The sequence below is a fragment of the Hyla sarda genome, chromosome 4 (assembly GCF_029499605.1).
Source record: "Hyla sarda isolate aHylSar1 chromosome 4, aHylSar1.hap1, whole genome shotgun sequence".
Taxonomy (NCBI): Eukaryota; Metazoa; Chordata; class Amphibia; order Anura; family Hylidae; genus Hyla; species Hyla sarda.
The window spans coordinates 219,017,580-219,041,650 of record NC_079192.1 but is presented as its reverse complement, the minus strand read 5'-3'; the positions used below and the strand labels follow the sequence as shown (position 1 = coordinate 219,041,650).

General features: G+C 43.1%; 2 protein-coding genes across 17 annotated transcripts in view; one reads left to right on the top strand and one right to left on the bottom strand.

Annotated features, from left to right (window-relative positions):
* Window positions 1-2,071, bottom strand: part of LOC130368988 (uncharacterized) — an 86,237-nt gene extending 84,166 nt beyond the window's left edge. For 11 of the 16 annotated variants that reach the window (XR_008892635.1, XR_008892633.1, XR_008892632.1 and 8 more), the window contains exon 1: window positions 1,563-1,696. The gene's annotated coding sequence lies outside the window, so the exon portion shown is untranslated. Of the gene's footprint in view, window positions 1-1,534; window positions 1,784-1,938 lie in introns of those variants that run through there. The other 5 variants (XM_056573572.1, XM_056573571.1, XM_056573569.1 and 2 more) reach the window with 5 other exon arrangements.
* SYPL1 (synaptophysin like 1) overlaps window positions 1,686-24,071 on the top strand; it is a 33,547-nt gene continuing 11,161 nt past the window's right edge. The window contains exons 1-5 of the mRNA XM_056573577.1: window positions 1,686-2,028; window positions 2,123-2,194; window positions 9,770-9,894; window positions 15,635-15,839; window positions 22,579-22,758. Coding sequence (XP_056429552.1) covers window positions 2,011-2,028; window positions 2,123-2,194; window positions 9,770-9,894; window positions 15,635-15,839; window positions 22,579-22,758 — 600 coding nt within the window. The 5' untranslated portion in view covers window positions 1,686-2,010. The remainder of the gene's footprint in view (window positions 2,029-2,122; window positions 2,195-9,769; window positions 9,895-15,634; window positions 15,840-22,578; window positions 22,759-24,071) is intronic.

Below are 24,071 nucleotides of genomic sequence, written 5' to 3'. Positions count from 1 at the left end.
GTGCTGCCAGTACACCTGGGGCACCATAGGGGCAGTGGTGCCGGTACACCTGGGGCACCATAGGGGCAGTGCTGTCAATACACCTGGGACACCATAGGGGCAGTGCTGCCAATACACCTGGGGCACCATAGGGGCAGTGCTGCCAGTACACCTGGGACACCATAGGGGCAGTGCTTCCAGTACACCTGGGGCACCATAGGGGCAGTGCTACCAATACACCTGGGGCACCATAGGGGCAGTGCTGCCGGTACACCTGGGGCACCATAGGGGCAGTGCTGCCGGTACACCTGGGGCACCATAGGGGCAGTGCTGCCGGTACACCTGGGACACCATAGGGGCAGTGCTGCCAATACACCTGGGGCATCATAGGGGCAGTGCTGCCAGTACACCTGGGACACCATAGGGGCAGTGCTGCCAGTACACCTGGGGCACCATAGGGGCAGTGCTGCCAATACACCTGGGGCACCATAGGGGCAGTGCTGCCGATACACCTGGGGCACCATAGGGGCAGTGGTGCCGGTACACCTGGGGCACCATAGGGGCAGTGCTGTCAATACACCTGGGACACCATAGGGGCAGTGCTGCCAATACACCTGGGGCACCATAGGGGCAGTGCTGCCAGTACACCTGGGACACCATAGGGGCAGTGCTGCCAGTACACCTGGGACACCATAGGGGCAGTGCTGCCAATACACCTGGGGCACCATAGGGGCAGTGCTGCCAATACACCTGGGGCACCATAGGGGCAGTGCTGCCGGTACACCTGGGGCACCATAGGGGCAGTGCTGCCGGTACACCTGGGACACCATAGGGGCAGTGCTGCCAGTACACCTGGGACACCATAGGGGCAGTGCTGCCAATACACCTGGGGCACCATAGGGGCAGTGCTGCCGGTACACCTGGGGCACCATAGGGGCAGTGCTGCCGGTACACCTGGGACACCATAGGGGCAGTGCTGCCAATACACCTGGGGCACCATAGGGGCAGTGCTGCCAGTACACCTGGGGCACCATAGGGGCAGTGCTGCCAATACACCTGGGGCACCATAGGGGCAGTGCTGCCGGTACACCTGGGACACCATAGGGGCAGTGCTGCCAATACACCTGGGGCACCATAGGGGCAGTGCTGCCGGTACACCTGGGACACCATAGGGGCAGTGCTGCCAATACACCTGGGATACCATAGGGGCAGTGCTGCTGGGACACCATAGGGGCAGTGGTGCCGGTACACCTGGGACACCATAGGGGCAGTGGTGCCGGTACACCTGGGACACCATAGGGGCAGTGCTGCTGGTAATATAAGGAATCTGTTGCTATTATCTTTGGGGGAGATTTATCAAAAGTGGAGCAGTCGCCAATAGAAACAAATCAGATTGCATCTTTTTTTTTTTTTTTTAGAAATGCCTTAAAAATAAAGCTTGGATCTGGTAGGTTGCTATGGGCAACTGCTCCACAACTGGTTTGATAAATCTCCTCATGCGTACAGTGATTACACTTTATCTACTAAATAGGGGAAACGCATGTTTGTCGCCCACTGAAACAAACCCATTTTCTACACCAAACCTCGTTAGAAAGAATGCTGGTGGCGACGTGGATGTCGCCTGACCGTCATGTGCTGCTGCCGGCTGACAGGAAGAGACAGATGTTACCGTTACGGAGCATGTGACAGAGGGCGCGGCCTGAGGGGCAGGGCTCCGCCCACCATTGTGGCTCCGTCCGCCCCTGGTAACTTTCCCTTCTCCTGTACAGTGCGGGAGCGGTGACCTGAAGGCTGCCCCTTTGCAGTGCAGAGGCTTCCGTTAGAGTGGACTATAGAACCGGAGGTTATCCGGGACCGCGCTAAATGCACAGTCACACGAGCACCCGAGCACTCTTTACAACTCTGTCACTTACGCAGGCGCGGTGACGTCACATCAGTGGGCGGGACCTGTGTGCGTACCTCTCGTTGGAGCTGTAACTTCTCTGCTCTACGCTTTTCCCTCCCCGGGGAGGTGTTGACCTGACGTAGCTAATGAACCGGCTGACTCAGGTAGGAAACGAGGCCGCCAAACTGGTCCCTGTTCCGGTGGAAGCTCCGCACTTGTAGCCCGCACTCACTCTCTTCCTACTTTCTGCCATTACAGAAAATGTCGGGCCTGCAGCTGAACTTCAGCCCGCTAAAGGAGCCTCTGGGGTTCATCAAGGTGCTGGAGTGGGTGAGTAAGGGGGGGAAGCCCCTGACTTCGCACTTCTAAGTGACAGGAAACGCATAGTGCGTATGGGGACATACGGGGTGACAGCTAGTGCGCGCCTGTTTCTAGAGACATATGGCATTGTTATTGGCTCCAGTTCAGACTGGTTGTGCACGCGATCTGCCCCTTCGGTGTGGCCCGCTCTGGATGGGCGCTGGCTCTTTACTCGCCAAGGGTGGGTGGAGCCGCTGTCACAGGGTCCGGGGAATGTTGTGCAGATGTGGAGTCATAGCACTCCTTATAGAGAGAGTGGAGAAGATCCGCATTGCCTCCAGTGCATGTCACACAGCAGATCTGGTGTGGAAGCCTTCTATGATCTGTTTACACCAGTGCAGTTATGTTGTGGCCCTGCAGGATCTTATTACTCTGCAGCTGCCAACTAAACACTCCTAGATCTACAACTACAATGCAGCATATGGAATAAGCCATTTATTGTGGAATTTAAAGGAGATATCCAGTGCTGAAAAACTTATCCCCTATCCTAAGCTCCAGCGGCCATCTTTATTCTGTAGGTCCATAAGATTAAAATGATACCCTACTTATATAGGTTTGATTTTGTCGTACTTCTGGAAAAAAATCATAACTACATGCAGGAAAATGTATACGTTAAAAATTGTCATCTTCTGACCCCTATAACTTTTTTATTTTTCTGCATATGGGGCGGTATGAGGACTCATTTTTTGCTCCGTGATTAGAAATGAGCGAATTTACAGTAAATTTGATTCGTCATGAACTTCTCGGCTCGGCAGTTGATGACTTATCCTGCATAAATTAGTTCAGCTTTCAGGTGCTCCGGTGGGCTGGAGACTCTTTCCTAGGACTGTATCCACCTTTTCCAGCCCACCGGAGCACCTGAAAGCTGAACTAATTTATGCAGTATAAGTCATCAACTGCTGAGCCGAGAAGTTCGTGACAAATCGAATTTACTGTAAATTCGCTCATCTCTAGCCGTGAGCTTAAGTTTTTAGCGGTACCATTTTTGTATTGTTTGGACTTTTTGATCGCTTTTTATTCATTTTTTTTTCATGATATAAAAAGTGACCAAAAATACACTATTTTGGACTTTAGAATATTTTTGCGCATACGCCATTGACCGTGCGGTTTCACTAATGATATATTTTTATAGTTTGGACATTTATGCTCACGGCGATACCACATATGTTTATTTTTTATTTGCATGTTTGTTTGTTTTTTAAATGGGAAAAGGGGGGTGATTTGGACTTTTATTAGGGAAAGGGTTAAATCACATTTCTTTAAAGGGGTATTCCAGGCAAAACTTTTTTTTATATATCAACTGGCTCCGGAAAGTTAAACAGATTTGTAAATGACTTCTATTAAAAAATCTTAATCCTTCCAATAGTTATTAGCTTCTGAAGTTATGTCTAACTGCTCAATGAAGATGTCACATCCCGGGAGCTGTGCATGATGGGAAAATATCCCCATAGGAACTGCACAGCTCCCGGGACGTGAGTCATCAGAGAGCAGTTAGACAGAAAACAACAACTCAACTTCAGAAGCTAATAACTATTGGAAGGATTAAGATTTTTTAATAGAAGTAATTTACAAATCTGTTTAGCTTTCTGGAGCCAGTTGATATATAAAAAAAAGTTTTGGCCCGGAATACTCCTATAACTTTTATTTTTTTTTTTTTTACACTTTTTTTTTTTTTTTTTGCAATGTTATAGCTCCCATAGGGGGCTATAATGTTGCATACACTCATTGCCAGCACTGTTCACTGCAAAGTCATAGCTTTGCATTGATCAATGTTATCGTGGTCGATTGCTCAAGCCTGAATCTCAGGCTTGGAGCAATCAATCGCCGATCGGACGCGCCAGAGGAAGGTGAGTGACCCTCCGCTCGCGTCCTAGCTGATTGGTACACCGCATTTTCACTGCGGTGGTCCCGATATGCCCCAATGAGCAGCCGGGAAGCTTTTACTTTCGTTTCAGACGCAGCGTTCAACTTTGAACGCCACGTCTAAAGGGTTAATAGCGCGCAGCACCGCGTTTGCTGACGTGCGCTATTAGCTCCGGGTCCCGGCTTCAGTTACATGCCGGAACCGACCCGATATGACATGCGGTCACCGCGTGACCCCGCGTTATAGTACAGAGCCAGCCACGGATGTAAATATACGTCCGTGGTCGTTAAGGGGTTAGGGAAAGCTCTGTCTAGTTCCTCTAGAAGCCTCAACATACAGAGACTGCAGCGAGTCAGTACACATGTCCATATCTTCCACTGACAGTGTAACCACTTTATTTATTTTTATAATGAAAATGACTTTTCACCTTTTATAACATATCGCCTGTAAAGATTGCTTTAGGCTGTGTATATAGGGATGTCACCCTGCCGATATTTTTATATTAAACATACTGGCAATGCAATGGCCGGTATTTATCCAAACAATCCTCGAACTCCTGGAATGTCTCACCATAACCTATACCAGTGTTTCCTAACCAGAGGCATCCCTGGTTGGGAAACACTGACCTATACTATATACTACTATATAATCCAACATGCTGGGAGTTGTAGTTTTCGTTTGGGGCAGCTGCTAAGCCAGGGGCTGTATCAGGGCAAGCCGGGAGTTGTAGTTAGTAACTAACTTCACTACTGAATTTAATAAAAAAAAAAAAAACATGAAGTCACATCAAAACTAAAATGGTACTGTTAAAAAGAACAGATTGGGGCACAAGAAAAAAAATGAGCCCTCATACAGCCTCGTATAAGGAGAAAACATTTTTTATAGGATAGGACACAATTTCCCCCGCATATGTGTATCCTGTGATGTCATGCATATATAATCAATTATGCAAATGAGCATGGCCGCAATTTTTTGGGGCAAGAAAGGTGGCAACCCTGTGTGTGTGTGTGTGTGTGTGTATGTATGTGTGTGTATATATATATATATATATATATATATATATATATATATATATATATATATATATATTAATATACACACACGCACACCAAAAATAGAGGAGCCGGCACTGTAAACGGACTTCAAGTCCTGGGTGGGTGCTCTGCTTCAATAGGTTCAAACTCCAAACTTTCTCAAAATACAATCCAAAAAAGGGAAGCGGCACTCCAAAGTACAAAGAAACGGTGTATTTATTCACCCATTAAGTCAATGCGACGTTTCAACCTCACAATGAGGTCTTTCTTAAGCAGTGTATCTGTGTTACATCACTTCCTTATATATGGTCACCCATAGTGACATCACTAATTCATTTGCATCAATTAAGTTCCTAGCGCGCACTTCACTGACTTCCTCCATCCGGATTTGTTTGTTTCCGGCACATGCGCACACACCGGAAGTAACAAACAGTGTCATCTTAACATGACACTGTTTGTTACGTCCGGGGTGTGCGCATGTGCCGGAAACAAACAGAGATCCAGACGGAGGAAGTCAGTGAAGTGCGCGCTAGGAACACAGCGCACTTCCGGACTTGCGCACCGGTTATGTTTACAAACAGAGGACTCGTGGATGAAGCTGCGAATCAGGTGTGTGACACATGGCTATGGAGGTGGGGTATTACCCCCCCCCCCCCCCCCCCCCCCTGGATGACGTAGTGTGTTGTTTACATGCCGCACTTTTCATTTTATGTTTGTATATGAGGATCGGCACCTATGTATTATCTATATGGACACTGTACACTTATGTTATGTATATATTGAGATATTGTTGTACATATGCATCTGTATTGCTATGTTTTTATATTTAATTGATGCAAATGAATTAGTGATGTCACTATGGTTGACCATATATAAGGAAGTGATGTAACACAGATACACTGCTTGAGAAAGACCTCTTTGTGAGGTTGAAATGTCGCATTGACTTAATGGGTGAATAAATACACCATCTCTTTGTACTTTGGAGTGCCGCTTCCCTTTTTTGGATAGAGATAGATAGAGATATATAGATACATATACACAGCTCAAAAAAATAAACACAATGTAACTTCAAGTCAATCACATTGTCCACTCAGGAAGCAACACTGGCAATCAATTTCACATGCTGTTGTGCAAATGGAACAGACAACAGGTGGAAATTATAGGCAATTAGCAAGACACCCCCAATAAAGGAGTGGTTCTGCAGGTGGTGACCACAGACCACTTTTCAGTTCAGTTCCTATGCTTCCTGGCTGATGTTTTTGTCACTTTTGAATGCTGGCGGTGCTTTCACTCTAGTGGTAGCATGAGACTAAGTCTACAACCCACACAAGTGGCTCAGGTAGTGCAGCTCATCCCGGATGGCACATCAATGCGAGCTCTGGCAAAAAGGCTTGCTGTGTCTGTCAGCGTAGTGTCTGCCAGAGCCCTGCAAAATGACCTAGCGCACACCACAAATGTGCATGTGTCCACTCAAACGGTCAGAAATAGACTCTATGAGGGCCCAACGGCCACAGGCGGGGGTTGTGCTTACAGCCCAACACCATGCAGGACGTTTGGCATTTGCCAGAGCACACAAAGATTGGCAAATTCGCCACTGGCACCCTGTGCTCTTCACAGATGAAAGCAGGTTCACACTGAGCACATATGACAGACTCAACAGAGTCTGGAGACCCCGTGGAGAACGTTCTTCTGCCTGCAACATCCTCCAGCATGACCAGTTTGGCGGTGGGTCAGTAACGGTGTGGCATTTCTTTGGGGGGGACCGCACAGCCCTCCATGTACTTGCCAGAGGTAGCCTGACTGCCATTAGATCCTCAGATCCCTTGAGAGACCATATGCTGGTGCGATTGGCTAGAGCTTGGCGGTATGACCAAAAATGTGTATAGGCTTCATACATGACAGTGGGCTCAGCCTATCACCGGCCAAGGCGGGACATCACTGCGGCCGGTGATAGGCTGACGGCTCTGTGACGTTCCCATCCCCAGGACTGCAGAGGAGGGACCGTGAGGCGGGGAGCGTCAGAAGGTGAGTTATAGTTTATTTTTGCAGCCTGTGCACAGGACAGTACAGTACAGCGCGGCGGCTGATAATTATTTGTGTGGGGGAGAGAAGCAGCGCTCGCGGGTGACATGGTTAGTTCCCTGATGTGGGGGACAGCACAGCACAGCGCTGGGCTGATAATTCATTTGGGGGGGGGGGGGAAGAGAAGCAGAACAGCGCCGGCGGGTCACATATGATTAGTACCCCGATGTGGGGACAGCCGCTCCGGCTGATAATTAATTCATTCATTCATTCGAGGGTAGGGGGGGCCCAACCGGTATTGCGGTATGGGGAAAAATTCATATTGTGCAGGAAAAAAATGTCGGTATTCGGTATGAACCAGTATACCGCCAAGCACTACAATTGGCCCGGAGTTCCTCCTAAGGCAAGACAATGCTTGACCTCATGTGGCTCGAGTGTGTCAGCAGTTCCTGCAAGAGGAAGGCATTGATGCTATGGACTAGCCCGTCCAGTGCCCAGACCTGAATCCGATTGAGCACATCTGGGACATCATGTCTCGCTCCATCCACCAACACCACGTTGCACCACAGACTGTCCAGGAGTTGGCGGATGCTTTAGTCCAGGTCTGGGAGGACATCCCTCAGGAGACCATCCTCCACCTCATCAGGAGCATGCCCAGGTGTTGTAGGGAGGTCATACGGGCACGTGGAGGCCACACACACTACTTAGCCTCATTTTGACTTGTTTTAAGGACATTACATCAAAGTTGGATCAGCCTGTAGTGGGGTTTTCCACTGTGATTTTGAGTGACTCCATATCCAGACCACCATGGGTTGATAAATTTGATAATTTTTGTGTGATTTTGTTGGCAGCACATTCAACTATGTAAAGACGAAAGTATTATATACCATTAGTTCATTCATTCAGATCTAGGATGTATTATCTTAGTGTTCCCTTTATTTTTTTTGAGCAGTGTATTTCTCTTTGCTGTTACTGTTTTAGGGTACGATCACACGCTCGTAATCAGCAGCGGGTTTGCCGCTGCAAAAAATCCACTGCGATTTATGCTATCATTCACTTGTATGGGTCAGCGGACAGTCTGCAATAGTGTCAGATTGTCAGCAGACTCATTGAAATGAATGCTAGCATAACGCGCAGCGGGGAAGCCCACTGCCAGTTACAAGAGTGGGAACGTGGGTTGTCGACCAATTTCTTAGACTCCTGAATACCAAATGATTTACTATCCTGGTGTAGTACCATTGTACCCATCTGAGCTCAATTGTTTATTCTACACTTAAAAAATAGATGTGCAAAAATGTACAGTTCAATGTAGTGTTTGCCAGCCAGTGTGCCTCCTTAATGTAATATCATATGCTTAGGCTAGGTTCACACTGCATTTGAAGAATGCATCAGATGTATACATTAAGAAGATGTGAGCAAAACTCCAATAACCTCAGCCAAAGTATCAGCCATCGTTTAGTTTAGTTTAGCCTAGCCGTATTGGCTGTAATTTCAAAGTGCTCCAGTTGCCCAGAAAAGATAGGTACAGTCCTAGGATACCTCGCTGTCATCCTAGACTTCCAGGCAACTGGAGCGCTTTTAAATCTTAAAGGAGATCTGTAGTGCTCTGAACTTTATCCCCTATCCGAAGGATAGGGGATAAGTTTTAGATCGCGAGGGGGCCCGCGATCTCCTGTACGGGGCCGCGGCAATGTACAGGAAAGGGGGCGTTTCGTCCCCGCATGACGCGGCAGCCAGCACGAACCTCCATGTATTGCTATGGGATTCATGGAGGGGCGTGTCGGCTGCCACATCATGCGGAGACGGAACGCCACCTTTCCTGTACATTGCTGTGGCCCCGTACAGGAGATTGCGGGGGGCCCCAGCGCTCTGACTCCCCGCGATCTAAAATTTATCCCCTATCTGAAGGATAGGGGATAAAGTTCAGAGCACTACAGATCTCCTTTAAAGGGAACCAGTCATAAGTATTATAGAACAGGCATCCTAAAAAGGTTTCCTACCATGTCTCAATCATGATGCCAGGTTCCCTTTAATTAAACTGGCTAGGCTAAACTAATTGGCGGCCGATCCCTTAGATCCTGTTACTGTAGTTCTGCTCACCACTGTCGTCAACCTGTCAAAAAGGTATGCCGACGTATACCAAGGTGTACTAGCAGCAGACCCATTGAGTATTATAGGTCAAGCTTGTCTTCATGTGACTATGTTCAGTCATTGTTGGGTTCCAAAAAATAACAGTTTATGTTCAGAAAAAGGACTGAACGTAGTCACGAGGTGAATATGTTCAGTCCATTAAACCGGTTGCCCAGGATTTGGAACACAAAGTTTCTTGTAAAAACTGCACCACTCCTGTTCACAGGTTGTGTCTGGTATTGCAGCTTCGCTCCATTGAAGGGAATGGGACTGAGCGGCAGTACCACACATGAGCTGTAGACAAGAGTGGTACAAGAAGCGTTTTCCTAATCCTGAACAACCCCTGCAAGCTCCATGTGCCCACTGCCAGTATGCCTTGGTTTACACTGGCTTATGTTTTAGATGCCAATATCTGTTTGAATAACCCTTGAAATGCAAGCCTCGTACTATTTTAATTTTTGTTGTTTTTTTTTTTTTTCTTGTTTTTTCCTCAAGTTTTTTTCAATCTTCTCATTTGCTACATGTGGGGGATACAGTGGTAAAACCAGTTTATTTGTTACCTGCAAAGAAAATAATACACTGAATGGAACTATTGAAGCCACGTTTACGTATCCCTTTAGGTAAGTTGTACTTTAGATTATTGTTTGCCATGAGTAAAGTATAGAAAATATTAGGGATATAAAAGGCAAGAGAACTGAAGAGAAGCCTCTAGGTATGGGCTCATGCACACAACATCTACGGCCTCTTAGTGCAGAGACGTACAGGCTCTTCTGGCATTTGTAGTACAGAAACAGTCTTCACTAGAAGCATACAGAGTCCAATTGAGCACGCCAATCTAACAGGAGAAAACGTCCATATGCCTTAACATGAAATTGGATACATACAAAGGTACAGTAAGGGCCACATGCACTATATGCAGCTATAAACATCAACAGAATCGTGTGTAGACTCAGAATAAACTTTAGGGTACATTCTGGGGCTGCACGATATGGGGAAACTGTGATTACGATTATGGGCCTAAATATTGCTATTTCAATATGCGATGTGATATAATAAACATGTCCAATCTCCTCCATTTCACATCTATCCATCTATTTTATTTTATGTCCACTGCCCATTTCACATCTCCCCCCCCCCCAATCATTCTCATCCATATCACATTCCCCCCGCCCCGTCATATTCTCCCATCCATCCACACACTCCTGTCGTCATATTCCCTCTTCCACCAGCCCCTCCCCCCCCGTCTTATCCTCCCCTCCTGTCACATTCCGCCCCCCCATGGTCACATTTCCTGGACTGTTTTCAAATCTCCCCCCGGATCCAGGATACCTAGTGTGCAATTTGCAAAAATCGCAATTTGATTGCTTTTGCGATATATCGGGCAGCCCTAGTACATTCACGCATACCAGATCTGCTGCAGATTTGAACCTGTGTTCAGTCATTTAGTTTACATTAAAATATGCAGCAGATCATGTATGTGTGATTGAACCCTTAGTGTTTTGTTTTTTTTCTTGTATACAGGGATGGGGGATTCCTATCGCCTGGGACATGCAGTTCCGGGTGCCGGGCAGGTGAATTTTTCAGGTCCTTAGCCCTGCTTCGGTCAAGCAGGGCCGGACCTGAAAACCCCGACAAGCACAGCAGCGCGCAGAGGGGTGTATGGAGAAGGCTCCGGACTCATGCACGCACCATACTTTGCAGCCCCGGCTGTTTTCAGTAGTTGGGGGCCGCCGCTAATAGCCAGCATGTGGTGATCCCGATCGCCGCAGCTGGCTATTAACCCTTTAGATTGCTGCTGTCAAAGCTGACGGCAGCGTCTAAAGGGACATGTGAATGCTCCCTGGTGGGCTAGTGGGGTGGAAACCCACCCCCCCCGCCCCGTGCCGTGATGGCAGGGGGGCGATCCATTATAGGGGACTTATAAGTGTGAAAAAAATGTTTGATAAAAGTTTAAAAGACACATTAACCCCTTCTGTATTGAAAGTTCAAAACACCCCCTTTTCCTATATAAAAATATGTAAACATAATAAAAATAAACATTTGGTATCGCTGCGTGTGTAATTGTACGAATTTTTTAAATATAACATTATGTATCCCGTACAGTAAATGACGTAAATGTAAGAAAAATACCAAATGTTTATTTTTATGTTTACATGTTTTTATATAGGAAAAGGGGGTGATTTGAACTTTTAATATAGAAGGGGTTAATGTGTGTCTTTTAAACTTTTTTTATCAAAAAAAAAATTCACACTTAATGCTACCGATACAAAAAACTGATTATGGCACAAAGAATGAACCCTCATCCAGCCTGGTATGCGAAAAAATAAAATTTAGAAAAGCTACAGGAACTCCAATTTTATTTTATTTTTTTATTAGTAAAACATGATGTAAACTATACAAATCTGGTATTGCTGTAATCAGGCCGGCCTAAAGTATCAAAATAACATGTTAGCTCAACCATAAGGTAAATGGCGCAGAAAAGAAAACCACCAAATCTGCAAAATTATCTTTTACTATTTCAGCTTCACTTCACCAATATTTTTGTTTTTGTTTCAGAGAATGTTATTGAAAAATTAAGATATCATTATAGTAGGTAGTTATGGCTATTATAGGGCAGGGAGGAAAAAACGAGTGTAAAAGCGAGAATTGGTCTGTACAAGTAGATTTTGCTCCGTTTTAGTCCCGTGGACAAGTAGTTTTTAATTACATTTCCACACCCCTGTGTATAGTCTGTATAACAAGACAAAAACACTTCAGCACTGTTACTCCTAAGTAGAGGTCCCTCAATACTGGCTGTGAACTCCAAGCCCTGTGGACGTGTTCAGGTGGTGCAATTTCATGCAGACAGACACAGCCTCAAATAATGAACGTTGTAGAAATATAGATGAAAGTGCTCACCACGTCTTGTAGCAAAACAATCCTCCAGACTTTATTCATACTGAGAGGTGCAAAAAGGGAATGAGGAGCAGGGCAGCAGAATGGTGAGAGGACGGACGCCGGGCGACTTTTCCCGCCAAATGTTGCTTTCTCAGGCCCGCTTTTGGGATCTAATAGAACCATTGATTCACAGGCCTAGGCTGCAACTAAAAAAATATTCAGCAGCTGTGTGTTGCTTTTATGTTTGCAAGGACCAGAATCTAAGGAATGTTAGCAGCATCATGTTAAATTTAGGCAGTTCTGAGAGCTGAGATATGGGTAGGGCTACCAAATTTTCTAAAGTTGTACTCTTAACCCCCTTGAACATGGTGGTATACTCTGCCCAAACATTACATCAACCCCTTAAAGACCACCACTGTCTTTCTAACAGGCATTATGGAGCTGTTTTCTAAGCCAAAATGTGTGTAACTTTGATACCTTTGATTAAACTTTAATACATTGATCTCATTGTGAAAGGGAGATGATCAAAGGTTTCCCAGCAGAATCTTGCACTGGTTTACCTTCTTCCTGAAGTGTACCCAGTCATTTGTGTGTTGTAAAAGAAAACTTGATTCATCAGACCAGGCCACTTTTTTTTCCTATTACGTTGTGGTCCAGTTCTGATCCCCTCATGAGTAGGTGCTTTAAGTAGTAGATAGTGATGCACTGTGATCAGGCACCTTTCTATTGAAGCCAGCAGTACATTTTCAGCAATTTGTGTTGTGGGGTTTGCCTGATTGGGCTGGCCTTTGCTCTTCATGTACCCTATTTGCCTTTGTTGCCCATGATCCTATATACTGGTTGACCTTCCTTTGACAACTTTAGATACGTAGTAACCACTGCATCCTAGGACTCCCAACCCGACAAATTGTGTGGGTCTTTTTTTCCTTTTTAACTCTTGTGAAAATGAAAAGTATGGGGCAACAACAGCATGCTAGTGCACTAACATGCAGGTGTAGACCCCAACTATAAGGGGTAAAAGGAGAAAAAGACCCCCAAAATTTGTAACGCAATTTCTCCCGAATAGGGAAATACCCCATATGTGGCACGAAATTGTTGCCTTGAATGGGTTCCAAAGTGATACGACAGGGCTCCAAAGTGAGAGATCGCCATGCGGATTTGAGGCTTAAATTAGGGATTTGCATAGGGATGGACCGGGATGTAAGCATTATGCTTGCCTCCGCCGCCAAAATACCCTACGGCAGTGTGTCCCAAACAGGTCGCCTCCAGCTGTTGCAAAACTCCCAGCATGCCTGGACAGTCAGTGGCTGTCCGGCAATACTGGGAGTTGTTGTTTTGCATACAGCTGGAGGCTCAGTTTTGGAAACGCTAATATTTTTATTGGGGGTTGTCACTGTTTAAGGGAGTGTATATGTAGTGTTTTACTCTTTATTTTGTGTAGGGTTTTTAGGGTCCATTTACACAGTCTGGTTTACAGCAAGTTTCCCGCTGGGAGTTTTTGCTGTGGTGGAAAATTGGCTGCATCTCAAACCTGCAGTGGGAAACTCGCTGTAAACCCCCACCCTGTGACTGTACCCTGTACATTCACATGGGGGAGGGGCTGCAAACCTCCAGCTGTTGCAAAACTACAACTCCCAGCATGCATTGACAGACCATACATGCTGGGAGTTGTAGTTATGCAACAGCTGGAGGCACACTGGTTGCAAAACACTGAGACTTTGTTACTTAAAGCGTACCTGTCATAGTGCAAAAAAAAGTGATATGTTACTCAGGACCCAATCCTGATCATGTGCATATCATTTTTGTGTCTCGGACCTATATAAAAGATATAAGCATTTTTCTGCTGGTGAGTTAGTTTTTCATTGTGCAAGCTGTCAGTCTGTCTCCCTCACAGGAGCAAGCCTGGGCAGTCAGCCAATCAGTACTCTACTCTGTAACCCTTTCCTCTCTGGTTTTATGCTGTGTCATGTTACACAGAGGAAGATACTTGGAGCTTGCCTGCAGTAATCAGAAGACATTATAGTGAATTCATAACAGGATAAAATGTATAAATATAAGAAGAGATCTTTATAAAATTAGTGCAATATTTTTAAGATAAAAATACAGCATTTTTATGAATACATGTTCTGTTTTATCTTCTCCTAGTAAAGCTGGATGCTAATCAGCATAGCTGCCACTGTGTGTCATTCATCTTTCACAGACTCCTGAATGTCTGATCAACATCTTTGTCATTCAGGAGTCCGAGAAAGCTTTGACTATTTCAGCATGCTGGGAGTTGTAGTTTAGTAACAACTGAAGCTGCAATGTTTGTAAATAACTGTGTTAGAGCAGTGTTGCCTCCAGCTGTTGTAAAACTACAGCTCCCAGCATGTCCACACATCCTTTATATGTAGTTTTGCATACACTCAATAGAAATCTCCTATACTGGATACCGGTATGCTTTATGGCCGGTATCCAGTATGCTGTCAAATCTAGACTAGTCTGTCTGGCTAAAAGACAGGCGACCCCTAGTGCCGGCTATTTTGAGCTTGAATTTCAGGTGAAAATGTTATTTTTTTTTTTAACAGGTGTATATTGTGAAATGTCATATTATAATGAGTCCTGCAATATATGAAAAGTTTTTAACAATGACAGTGCCTCTTTAACTCAGTGTTTTGCAACCAGTCTGCCGCAAGGTGTTGCAAATCTACAACTTACAGCATGTAGGGTCTGTCAGTGCATGCTGGGAGTTGTAGTTTTGCAACAGCTGGATGCACACTGGTTGCAAAACACTGAGCTAGGTAACAAACTGTTTCACAACCAGTGTGCCTTCAGCTGTTGCTAAACTAAAACTCTCAGTATGCACAGAAAGCCAAAGAGCATGCTGGGAGTTGTAGTTGTTCCTCCAGCTGTTGCAAAACAACTCCCAGCATGCCCTTTGCTGTGCATGCTGGGAGTTGTTGCTAAGCAACAGCAGGAGGCTAACAGTGCTTACCTCCTGCTGTGTGCTGCCACCCCCAGGGCCCTCGCAGGGACCCCTGCCTCCAGGGACCCCTGCCACTTGTCAGATCAGGTAAGGGACCTCCGCCGCCGATTTCAGTAGGCATCCCATTCCGTTCACTGCCCGGATACCGGCAGTGAACGGAAACGCAGAGGGCGTACAGGTACACCCTTGGTCCTTGTGGGGTTAAATAAACCTACCATTAAAATTATAGATTGATAATTTCTTGGGCGGATGAAATAATTTTTTTCCTTCACTGATCCTAGCCATGTAATTACCTAGAACCGGTGGTTAATAACATCTACAGTACCAAAGAGGTTAGATCCTGTATTCCAGTCACTTTTGCCTCTGACAGGAGAATTGGGCCTCTGTTTTCATAATTTAGTGGGGATACCAGCAGATGGTCCCACATGTTAAGTTAGTTATTAAATTTATTTGTATGTGATTCTATTTTAAGTTAAAAGCTGTAATGTTTGTTTTTCTTTTTATATGTGTGCCTTTAGGTTAAATAATGCCTTGTTCCAAGAAGTGTCTGGTAAATTTTGTGCAGGGAAACTTCCAGGGTGGCATCTTACTGGTGATTATTCCTCATCGGCTGAATTTTATGTTACAATTGCAGTTTTCGCCTTTCTTTACTGTATTGGCGCACTTGTTTTGTATCTTGGATTTAGACATCTTTATCAGGATTCTAAAAAACTGCCATTAATTGTAAGTATTATGATTCTCTACAAAAATTATATGTATAATTCATAGTTTTTATTTTACATGACTAATTTGCCTTTTGGTAGCTACGTGAGAGATCAGCCCACGAGATGCAGACAGGGGAGATTTATCATTCAATTTAGAGCAGTTTTTTCTTTACTTACATTTGGCATGTGAAATGTCTGTAACTTGTGCCTGTACGCTAAAAAATAAAAACTGCCTTTCTATAGGCAATTCAATTTTTCACTTTGTAACAAGTGTGAATTTCACAAGCCCCTCCAAAACACCACAAATCTATGCCAGCTCAGACATGGGCTGCAAAACTGCCTTTGCACAGTATCATTTCATATTTCTTGCCGTAAGCAGTGATTGGTCGGGATCGACTAATTAATCATGGCTCCTGGCAGGGAATATGAAATCATGGGACTGTAACCCCATATTCCCTTCCAGGAGCTGTGATTGGTTGGCACTAACAGACCAATCTCGGCTCCTGGCGGGGAATGTGAAATCTCTGCACTCTAACTTCATATTCCCTGCCAGGTGCCGTGATTTGTCTGCACCAACTGATCAATCGCGGCTCCCGGCAAGGAATATAAAGGACAAGAGACGACAAAACTGAGCACTGCAAGTTATGTTCCCATTCTTGTGATCGGTGGGGGGTCTAACCACTGGGATCTACTTGTTGTTCCCTATCTTGTGAATAGGGGATAACTTAATCAGAGGGGAAAACCTCTTAACGCTAGGTTTCCAAACAGGTATTTTTTTTTCCTGGTATCTGAATTGCAGGGATAGGTTATATTTTGTGACTTTTCTGTTTAATGCTCTATCAAGTCACATACAGTAAAAAATAATGATGTACATTCTTCTTATTGCTGCATGGATTGTATGATGGATATTAGTGGTAAGTAAGCATTGCACTAGAAGGTGTATTTAATAACATTTCTTATATGCCTACTTTCAAAGAAGCAAATTCGAACATGGAATTTCACTCTGGTTTTTACCATCTGTTGAAGCTTCTCTCTTATCTCTCTCATTGCTATCTCTTATCACTTTATCTCTTATCACTTTATCTCTTATCACTTTATCTCTTATCACTTTATCTCTTATCACTTTATCTCTTATCACTTTATCTCTTATCACTTTATCTCTTATCACTTTATCTCTTATCACTTTATCTCTTATCACTTTATCTCTTATCTGTCTCTAATCTCTTATTGCTTTCTCTTATCTATCTTTCTCTAATCTGTCTCTAATCTCTCTTATTGCTTTCTCTTATCTTTATCTCTTATCTCTTTCTTATCTCTTTATCTTATCTCTTATCACGTTATCTATCTCTCTCTCTCTAATCTGTCTCTTAGGCTCCTTTCACACTGTAAAATGTATCAGTTTTAAAGATCTGTATAGTGTTCTGTTATGAAAACCCTTAAAATTGTCCGTTAAACGGCCGTTACAAAATCCCATTATAGTCTGAGATTTTTACATTATCTGTTTTTGATCCATCATTGCCAGTTATTAACCCCTTCCTGCTATAGAACGTATGCATACGTTCCAGCAGCCGACACGTTCGCGCGCTGGCACGTATGCGTATGTCCTAGTGATCTCTGGCAATGCCACAGGCAGCGCAGGAGATCGGTGGCGGGACCCAGCCGGAGTCCCGCCGCAGCTGCCAGAGCCTCGATCTCTGCCTCTTGCCGCTTTCTCGATATCTGCCTCTTTGCGCTTTCTCGATCTCTGCCTCTTGCTGCTTTCTCGATCTCTGCCTCTTGGCGCTTTATCTCTTATTGTCATTTCTGAACTACTTTCCAGTGGGACAGTTTTTCATAAATTCATATGAATGATCAACACGTTTTTCATTGAAAATTTTATTATACATCTAGTATTTATATAAATCAATGATACCCCAAGACATGCGTATGGATCCGGATTTGAGCCGTGCCCACCATAACTATATCCTGATTGCTACATACGCATGTCTTGGGTTATCATTGATTTATATAAATACTAGATGTATAATTACATTTTCAATGAATACGTATCTTTTTTGCTAAATGAATATGGAGGAAAATGCTAGCATACAGATGGACTATAACACATTAGAAAATGATTCCAGAATTAAAAGTATAGCAAGTGTCTTTTCAGGGGACTCTGATATTTCATGTGCTTCTGATCTAAATAAATTAATGTGGGATTTACAACATGCTAAGGCACAACAACTTAGAGTGTGGTGGGATGCAACCACCCTAAAACAATATGTTGAAAAGTCTATGATCCCTCGTGGCTTGAGGATTCGTAAAAAAGCTACTGCTATATATGATGAGGAATTTGATACCAGATGGGATAATGCGCTCACAAAATGTTCGTTTGAATAAATGTCACTCGTTTTAGAGAGAGAACAAATCAAAATTCACAAATTGGAGGAGACAATAAACAATATTCATGTATCTCTGGAAACCTTCAAAACCACTAATGAATTTCAAAATCTACAAAAGAACATGAACTTATCATTACAAAAACTTGAAGAATCCATTACCACACTAAAGAAACTCAAATTTAACAGGGACCTTAAGGACTATTCAAATAATCAAGTTTATACTTGGTATAAAAAATACAACCATAAACCAAAGCCTATTCTTAAAAAGTACCCACAGGAAAATAAAGAAAAGAAAAGTGTCAGCTTTTCTTCATCGGATACTGAAGGAACGGATTATTGTACAGATTTTTCAGAGTCAGAAGTGGAATTTGCAAGGGGGTCAGCTCACCAGCAACCAAATAATTACCAACAATAAAAAAATGCATTTCCGTCTTATGTGAACAGAGCTCAAGAACCAACTCGCCAGTAACCCAATAATTACCAATATTCAAAAAATGCAGTACCGCCTCATGTGAACAGAGCCCAGGACTCACATCGAGGCGTAACCGAAGGCAACACCGGGCAGGCAGGAAACACCAGAAATCACTATCCAAGAATGAAGAAATATCAACGCAACTACAATTACAAATAAATTATTTTCCTGTATACAACCTTTCAGCTACTATCCTCTCGGAACCCCAACTACAAATTCTGGAAAAAGGATTGAGTTTTGTTCCAAATCAAAGCTTTGATCTTTACTCTACGATCGTGGATATAAACAAATTTGTAAGATTACTTACCATTAAAAGGCACTTTTTTCAAGATAAAGAACAGACTCCGGTCGAGTCGAATACAGACGAATCTCTAAATAATTATCTAACTACTAGAGGCATTATTAACCTTATGCCTCTTGAAAGTACGTTCCAGGAACAAGCCTCGGTTATGATACTAACTAATCTACAAGACTCACCACCAGACACCTAGTCAGTTATTACTACTAATGCTCTTTTCACTACGTCCAACCCTACCTTTTATCCCATTAACTCTAGGTGTGAAGCAATGGATTTATTCCAACAACGCGTAGAAAGAGATCTAAAGGAACTGGAAATAAATAAAAACAAAAACCATTTTTTCAATAATTTAACATGGAAACAAAGAATAGCAATAACTGAATTGAGCAACAATACCAACATTGTCATACGGCCATCTGACAATGGTGGTTCTGTTGTAATTATGGATTCTACACTCTACAATAAATTAGTCTTGGAAATGCTCGAAGACCAATCCACATACAGACCGATCAAATTTGATCCTACCAAAAACATCTTGGTTAAACTAGATAAACTGCTACAAGAAGGTGTCTATTTAAATATTGTTTCACAACAACAAAAATTATATTTACTACCTACTGCTCCCATCTGCCCGATCTTTTATGCTTTTCCAAAGACTCATAAAAACAAATTTCCACCTCCACTAAGGCCAATTGTGGCTGGAATAGAGACTCTTCTTGAACAGCTGGGAGCTTGGCTGGATGCTCTATTACAACCCCTAACCACCCGCACTCCGGATTTCATACAAGACACAAAATCACTGCTTCAGGCTACACAAAATATCGTATGGCCGAAAAATGCAATGTGGCTATCGGCAGACATCGTGGCTCTTTATACCTGTATTCCCCATAATCTTGCTGTTATAGCATTGGCATATCACCTTGAAAAATACAGCAACTATAGTGAGGAACTTAAACAATACATATTGGATGTACTTTATTTTTTGTTGATGCAAAAAAGTTTTCGTTTTGATTTGCAACATTTTTTTCAGATAACTAGATGCCCGATGGGTGCTAAATTCTCGCAGTCATTGGCGAATCTTTATACGGCCTATTTGGAGGAGGTCGTCCTGTTTGATACCACCAATCCTTTTTTCCACCTGATTGGATGGTATGGGAGATACCTGGACGACCTCCTCCTGATATGGCTGGGTACTGAGGAACAAGCTACGCAGTTTCATGATTTTCTTAATACTAATCAGTATAATCTAAAATTTACTATTCAATGTGACAACCTCAGTACTAATTTTCTGGATATTACATTAATCAGTAACCCACAAACTAACAAAATTGATACCAAATTATACCGCAAACAAACTGCGGGGAATAGTCTACTCCATGCAGACAGTTGTTACCCACGACATGTAATTAATTAAACTTACCCATCGGAGAATTTGCTCTCAAGATGAGGAATCCAAAAAAAACTTGTAATGATATTTCATACCGATTAAAAACACGAGGTTACATGGAGAGTGATATCCAAAGAGCTATTAATATTGTCAACTCAAAACCACTACTTAAATAAAAAACCACAAATCATCAAAAAAAACTAAGAACAAACTATCTACAGATCCATTAACCTTTAGTACATCATACAGCACAGATTTTGATTGCATTAAACAAATTGTTCTAAAACCTTTACCAGTTCTTCACCATGATGAAGTTCTTTCCAAAATTCTGCGTGCAGGAGTTAGAGTGGTCCCCCGGAGGGGCAAATCACTTTATAACCAACTCTCCCCGAGTGACCACCGAAAAGGATCGAATAGACAACAAAGCTGGCTGCATTGTACAGGATCATACAAATGTGGCCATACATGTTGCAACCTATGTAATTTCATTAAGAATACCAAACAATTTAAATCTACATCTACGAATATCGGCTATAACATTAAATCGATAATAAACTGCCACACCACACATGTTATCTACCTGGCCACATGTACATCTTGCAATTTACAATATGAGAAAACTGAAAATAAGAATTGCTGAACATCTTGCCTTCCGTAACCAATCACTTAACCCCTAGCGTTCCGTATCGGGACTCACAAAACACCTCTTGGAACAACATGCTGGAGATAAAACCCAACTTGAAATTCAGGGAATTGAGAGGGTTAAACCGCCCAGACGAGGCGGTGACTGGAGTAGACTGGTGTTCAAACTGGAGGCGTTTTGGATCCTCCGTCTGGACACCAGATTTCCACAAGGATTGGACTATAAAAACAATCTTGCTTGTATCTATTAGATCATTTGGGAAATGAATAGATATGTATTATGTGTTATGATTATGGGCAAGTCAAATTTATATATTACTGCTTATCACTATGGTTGTATAACAGCTATATGAGTTGTACCTGACACCTGTCCACTTTTGTATTAACGAATAGCAGGTAAGAGGTCTAACCACGCCCTCTGATAGGTGGACCTCACTCACTCTCATTCCCTGCTAGGATAAGGTATTAATAGCAGCATTTTCTCTGTCCTCCTTGACATCGCTATGAATAAGGTTTTTCTTTAAACCGAAATGCGTCAGCGTTTCATTTGGCTTTTAACTTGCACCTCACTTTTTTTGTTCTATTTTTAATGGATTAATAAAACATTGAAGTTTTAGGAAGCTGGATTGCACCATTTTTACTTGTTAGATTTACCTGCATTAGGCTTGGGTAATTCTGGGTATAGGCCTGGTCAGTAACCTAGGCTGTCTAGTTATTTACTGTGGAAGCTGCACTTAGAATCTTTTTCATTACTGCTAAGTGTCTAATAAAATCCTAGTCCCCCATGTACTAGTCATTACACTTTCCAACAGACTGACTGTTCATTAGACTTCCACTCACTCAGTTATCACAGCCCCCTAGATCAGTGGTCTTAAACCTGCGGACCTCCAGGTGTTTCAAGACTACAACTCCCAGCATGCCCGGACAACAGATGGCTGTCCGGGCATGCTGGGAGTTGTAGTTTTGAAACATCTGGAGGTCCGCAGGTTGAAGACCACTGCCCTAGATACTATCCACTCCCTTTCCTAGCACCATCTCTCCTCTCATCTGGAAGCCAGGGGCCATCATGGTGTTTTCCCCCTCACCCCCACATTTATAAAGAAGCTGCATTGCTTGGAAGCCAGCAGAAGATTAAAGAATGTGACAGTGCAGAGATTCTGCAAGCCATGGGTCTTGCTGACTTGGCAAGTCTGTGACAGGGTGCTGTCAGTGTGATGAGGTGACTTATTATTATTATTATTATTATTATTATTATTATTATTATTTTTTTTTTTTTTTTTTGTGTAATAATTGATGGAACATTTAAAATGAGTTATGAATAATTGCCTGCCTGACATGGGTTTCCTGTGCTGCACAGCTACCGTGCCCTGTGTGCCAAGGATTACCTATGATCAGCTTTCATCTGTGAGACCTACTTGGCAGACACTTAGGCTTTCCCTAAACCAAGTGTTTTAAGAAGAAACTATAAATTTTGTGTTTTTTTTTTCTTTATTTTTCCTTTTATTTTTTTTTACCTAGACGTGTAGTGTGCTCTTGCAATTAAAAAATTTCAGTTGTGGAATATTTCTTTTCTAGGACTTCATCATAACAGTCATTTTTGCCTTTATGTGGCTTGTGAGTTCCTCTGCATGGGCTAAAGGATTGACTGACATTAAATATGTGACCAGCCCAAGCACAACTGCAAAACTATGCCATCAGTTGTACCTATGTACTCCAGGTTCTGAATCGCGCATGGGAAGTCTAAACATATCTGTGGTATGTATATTTCGCACATATGCAGTGGTCTTTGAATGCATACTAAAGCAACAAATAACAACATCCTTTACTGAACAAGATTCGATAGTTAAAAAAGAACCTACTACCAGCATGGCATGCTTAAAGGGGTTGACCATTGGGAATAAACTTTTCACGTATGGACAGAGGCTTGCTATTTAAATGGGCACGGTCAGATATAAAAATCTTTTCTCTATCGGCTCCATTGGGGGACACAGACCGTGGGTGTCTGCTGCTGTCTCTAGGAGGTATGACACTATGGCAACTAAAAAAGTCGGCTCCTCCCAGCAGGATATACCCGCCTCCAGGCCCTGAGCTAATCAGTTTAAGCTTAGTGTCTGAAGGAGGTGGACATGGTCTTGCTATTTTAATGGGCAGAGTCAGATATAAAAATCTTTTTATATGTTGTATCTTGGCAAAACAATAGTTTTTCTGATATACGTCTTAAAAATGATCTGTTGCTTTTCCAAAGAGAGTTCTGTGCTTTTCTATGTGCTATGGTATTGCCGCCTAGGCCTTTTTACTCGAGTCCCCCCCTCTGATGTTGTGTAACTCTTTTCACTGTCCTGCCAAGAGCAGAAAATTGAAAAAGTTAGGAGTGTATAAGATAAATTCCATATTGACTTCACATGTAAATGAGAAAGATATATGAATGTGTGTGTTAATTGGTGGGAAAAATAAAGTTCTCCACCTAAAGACCCATATGAGGGCTTGTTTTTTGCGCCATCTTTTGTGCTTTGTAATGACATCACTTATTTTACCACAAAATTACTGTTAAATTCCTGCAAAATTTTTTAAAAATTACACGCTGTGAAGAAACAGAAGCCTTTTTTGGGCACAGCATGTAATTTTTACTGAAAATTGTATTATCTGTTTTCTATAGGTCCATACCCAATTTATATAGGTTTTATTTTACTACTCTTAAGAAATGTTTTGTACAAAAATTAGAGGGGGAGATTTATCAAAACCTGTGCAGAGGAAAAGTTGTCCAGTTGCTCATAGCAACCAATCGGAACGCTTCTTTCATTTTTCACAGACCTTCATGAAAATGAAAGAAGCAAGCTGATTGGTTGCTATGGGCAACTGGGCAAGTTTTCCTCTGCACAGGTTTTGATAAATCTCCCCCAGAGTGCTTAACCCCTTAAGGACCAATGCAAATAAACCTGTACGCCCCTGAAAGACCAGGCCTGGTTTTTTTTTTTCAAATCGGGGATGTCTGTCTTTATTAAAGAATAACTCTGGTAACGTTTTGCCAATCACGATAATTCTGACGTTGTTTTTTTTGTCACAAGTCG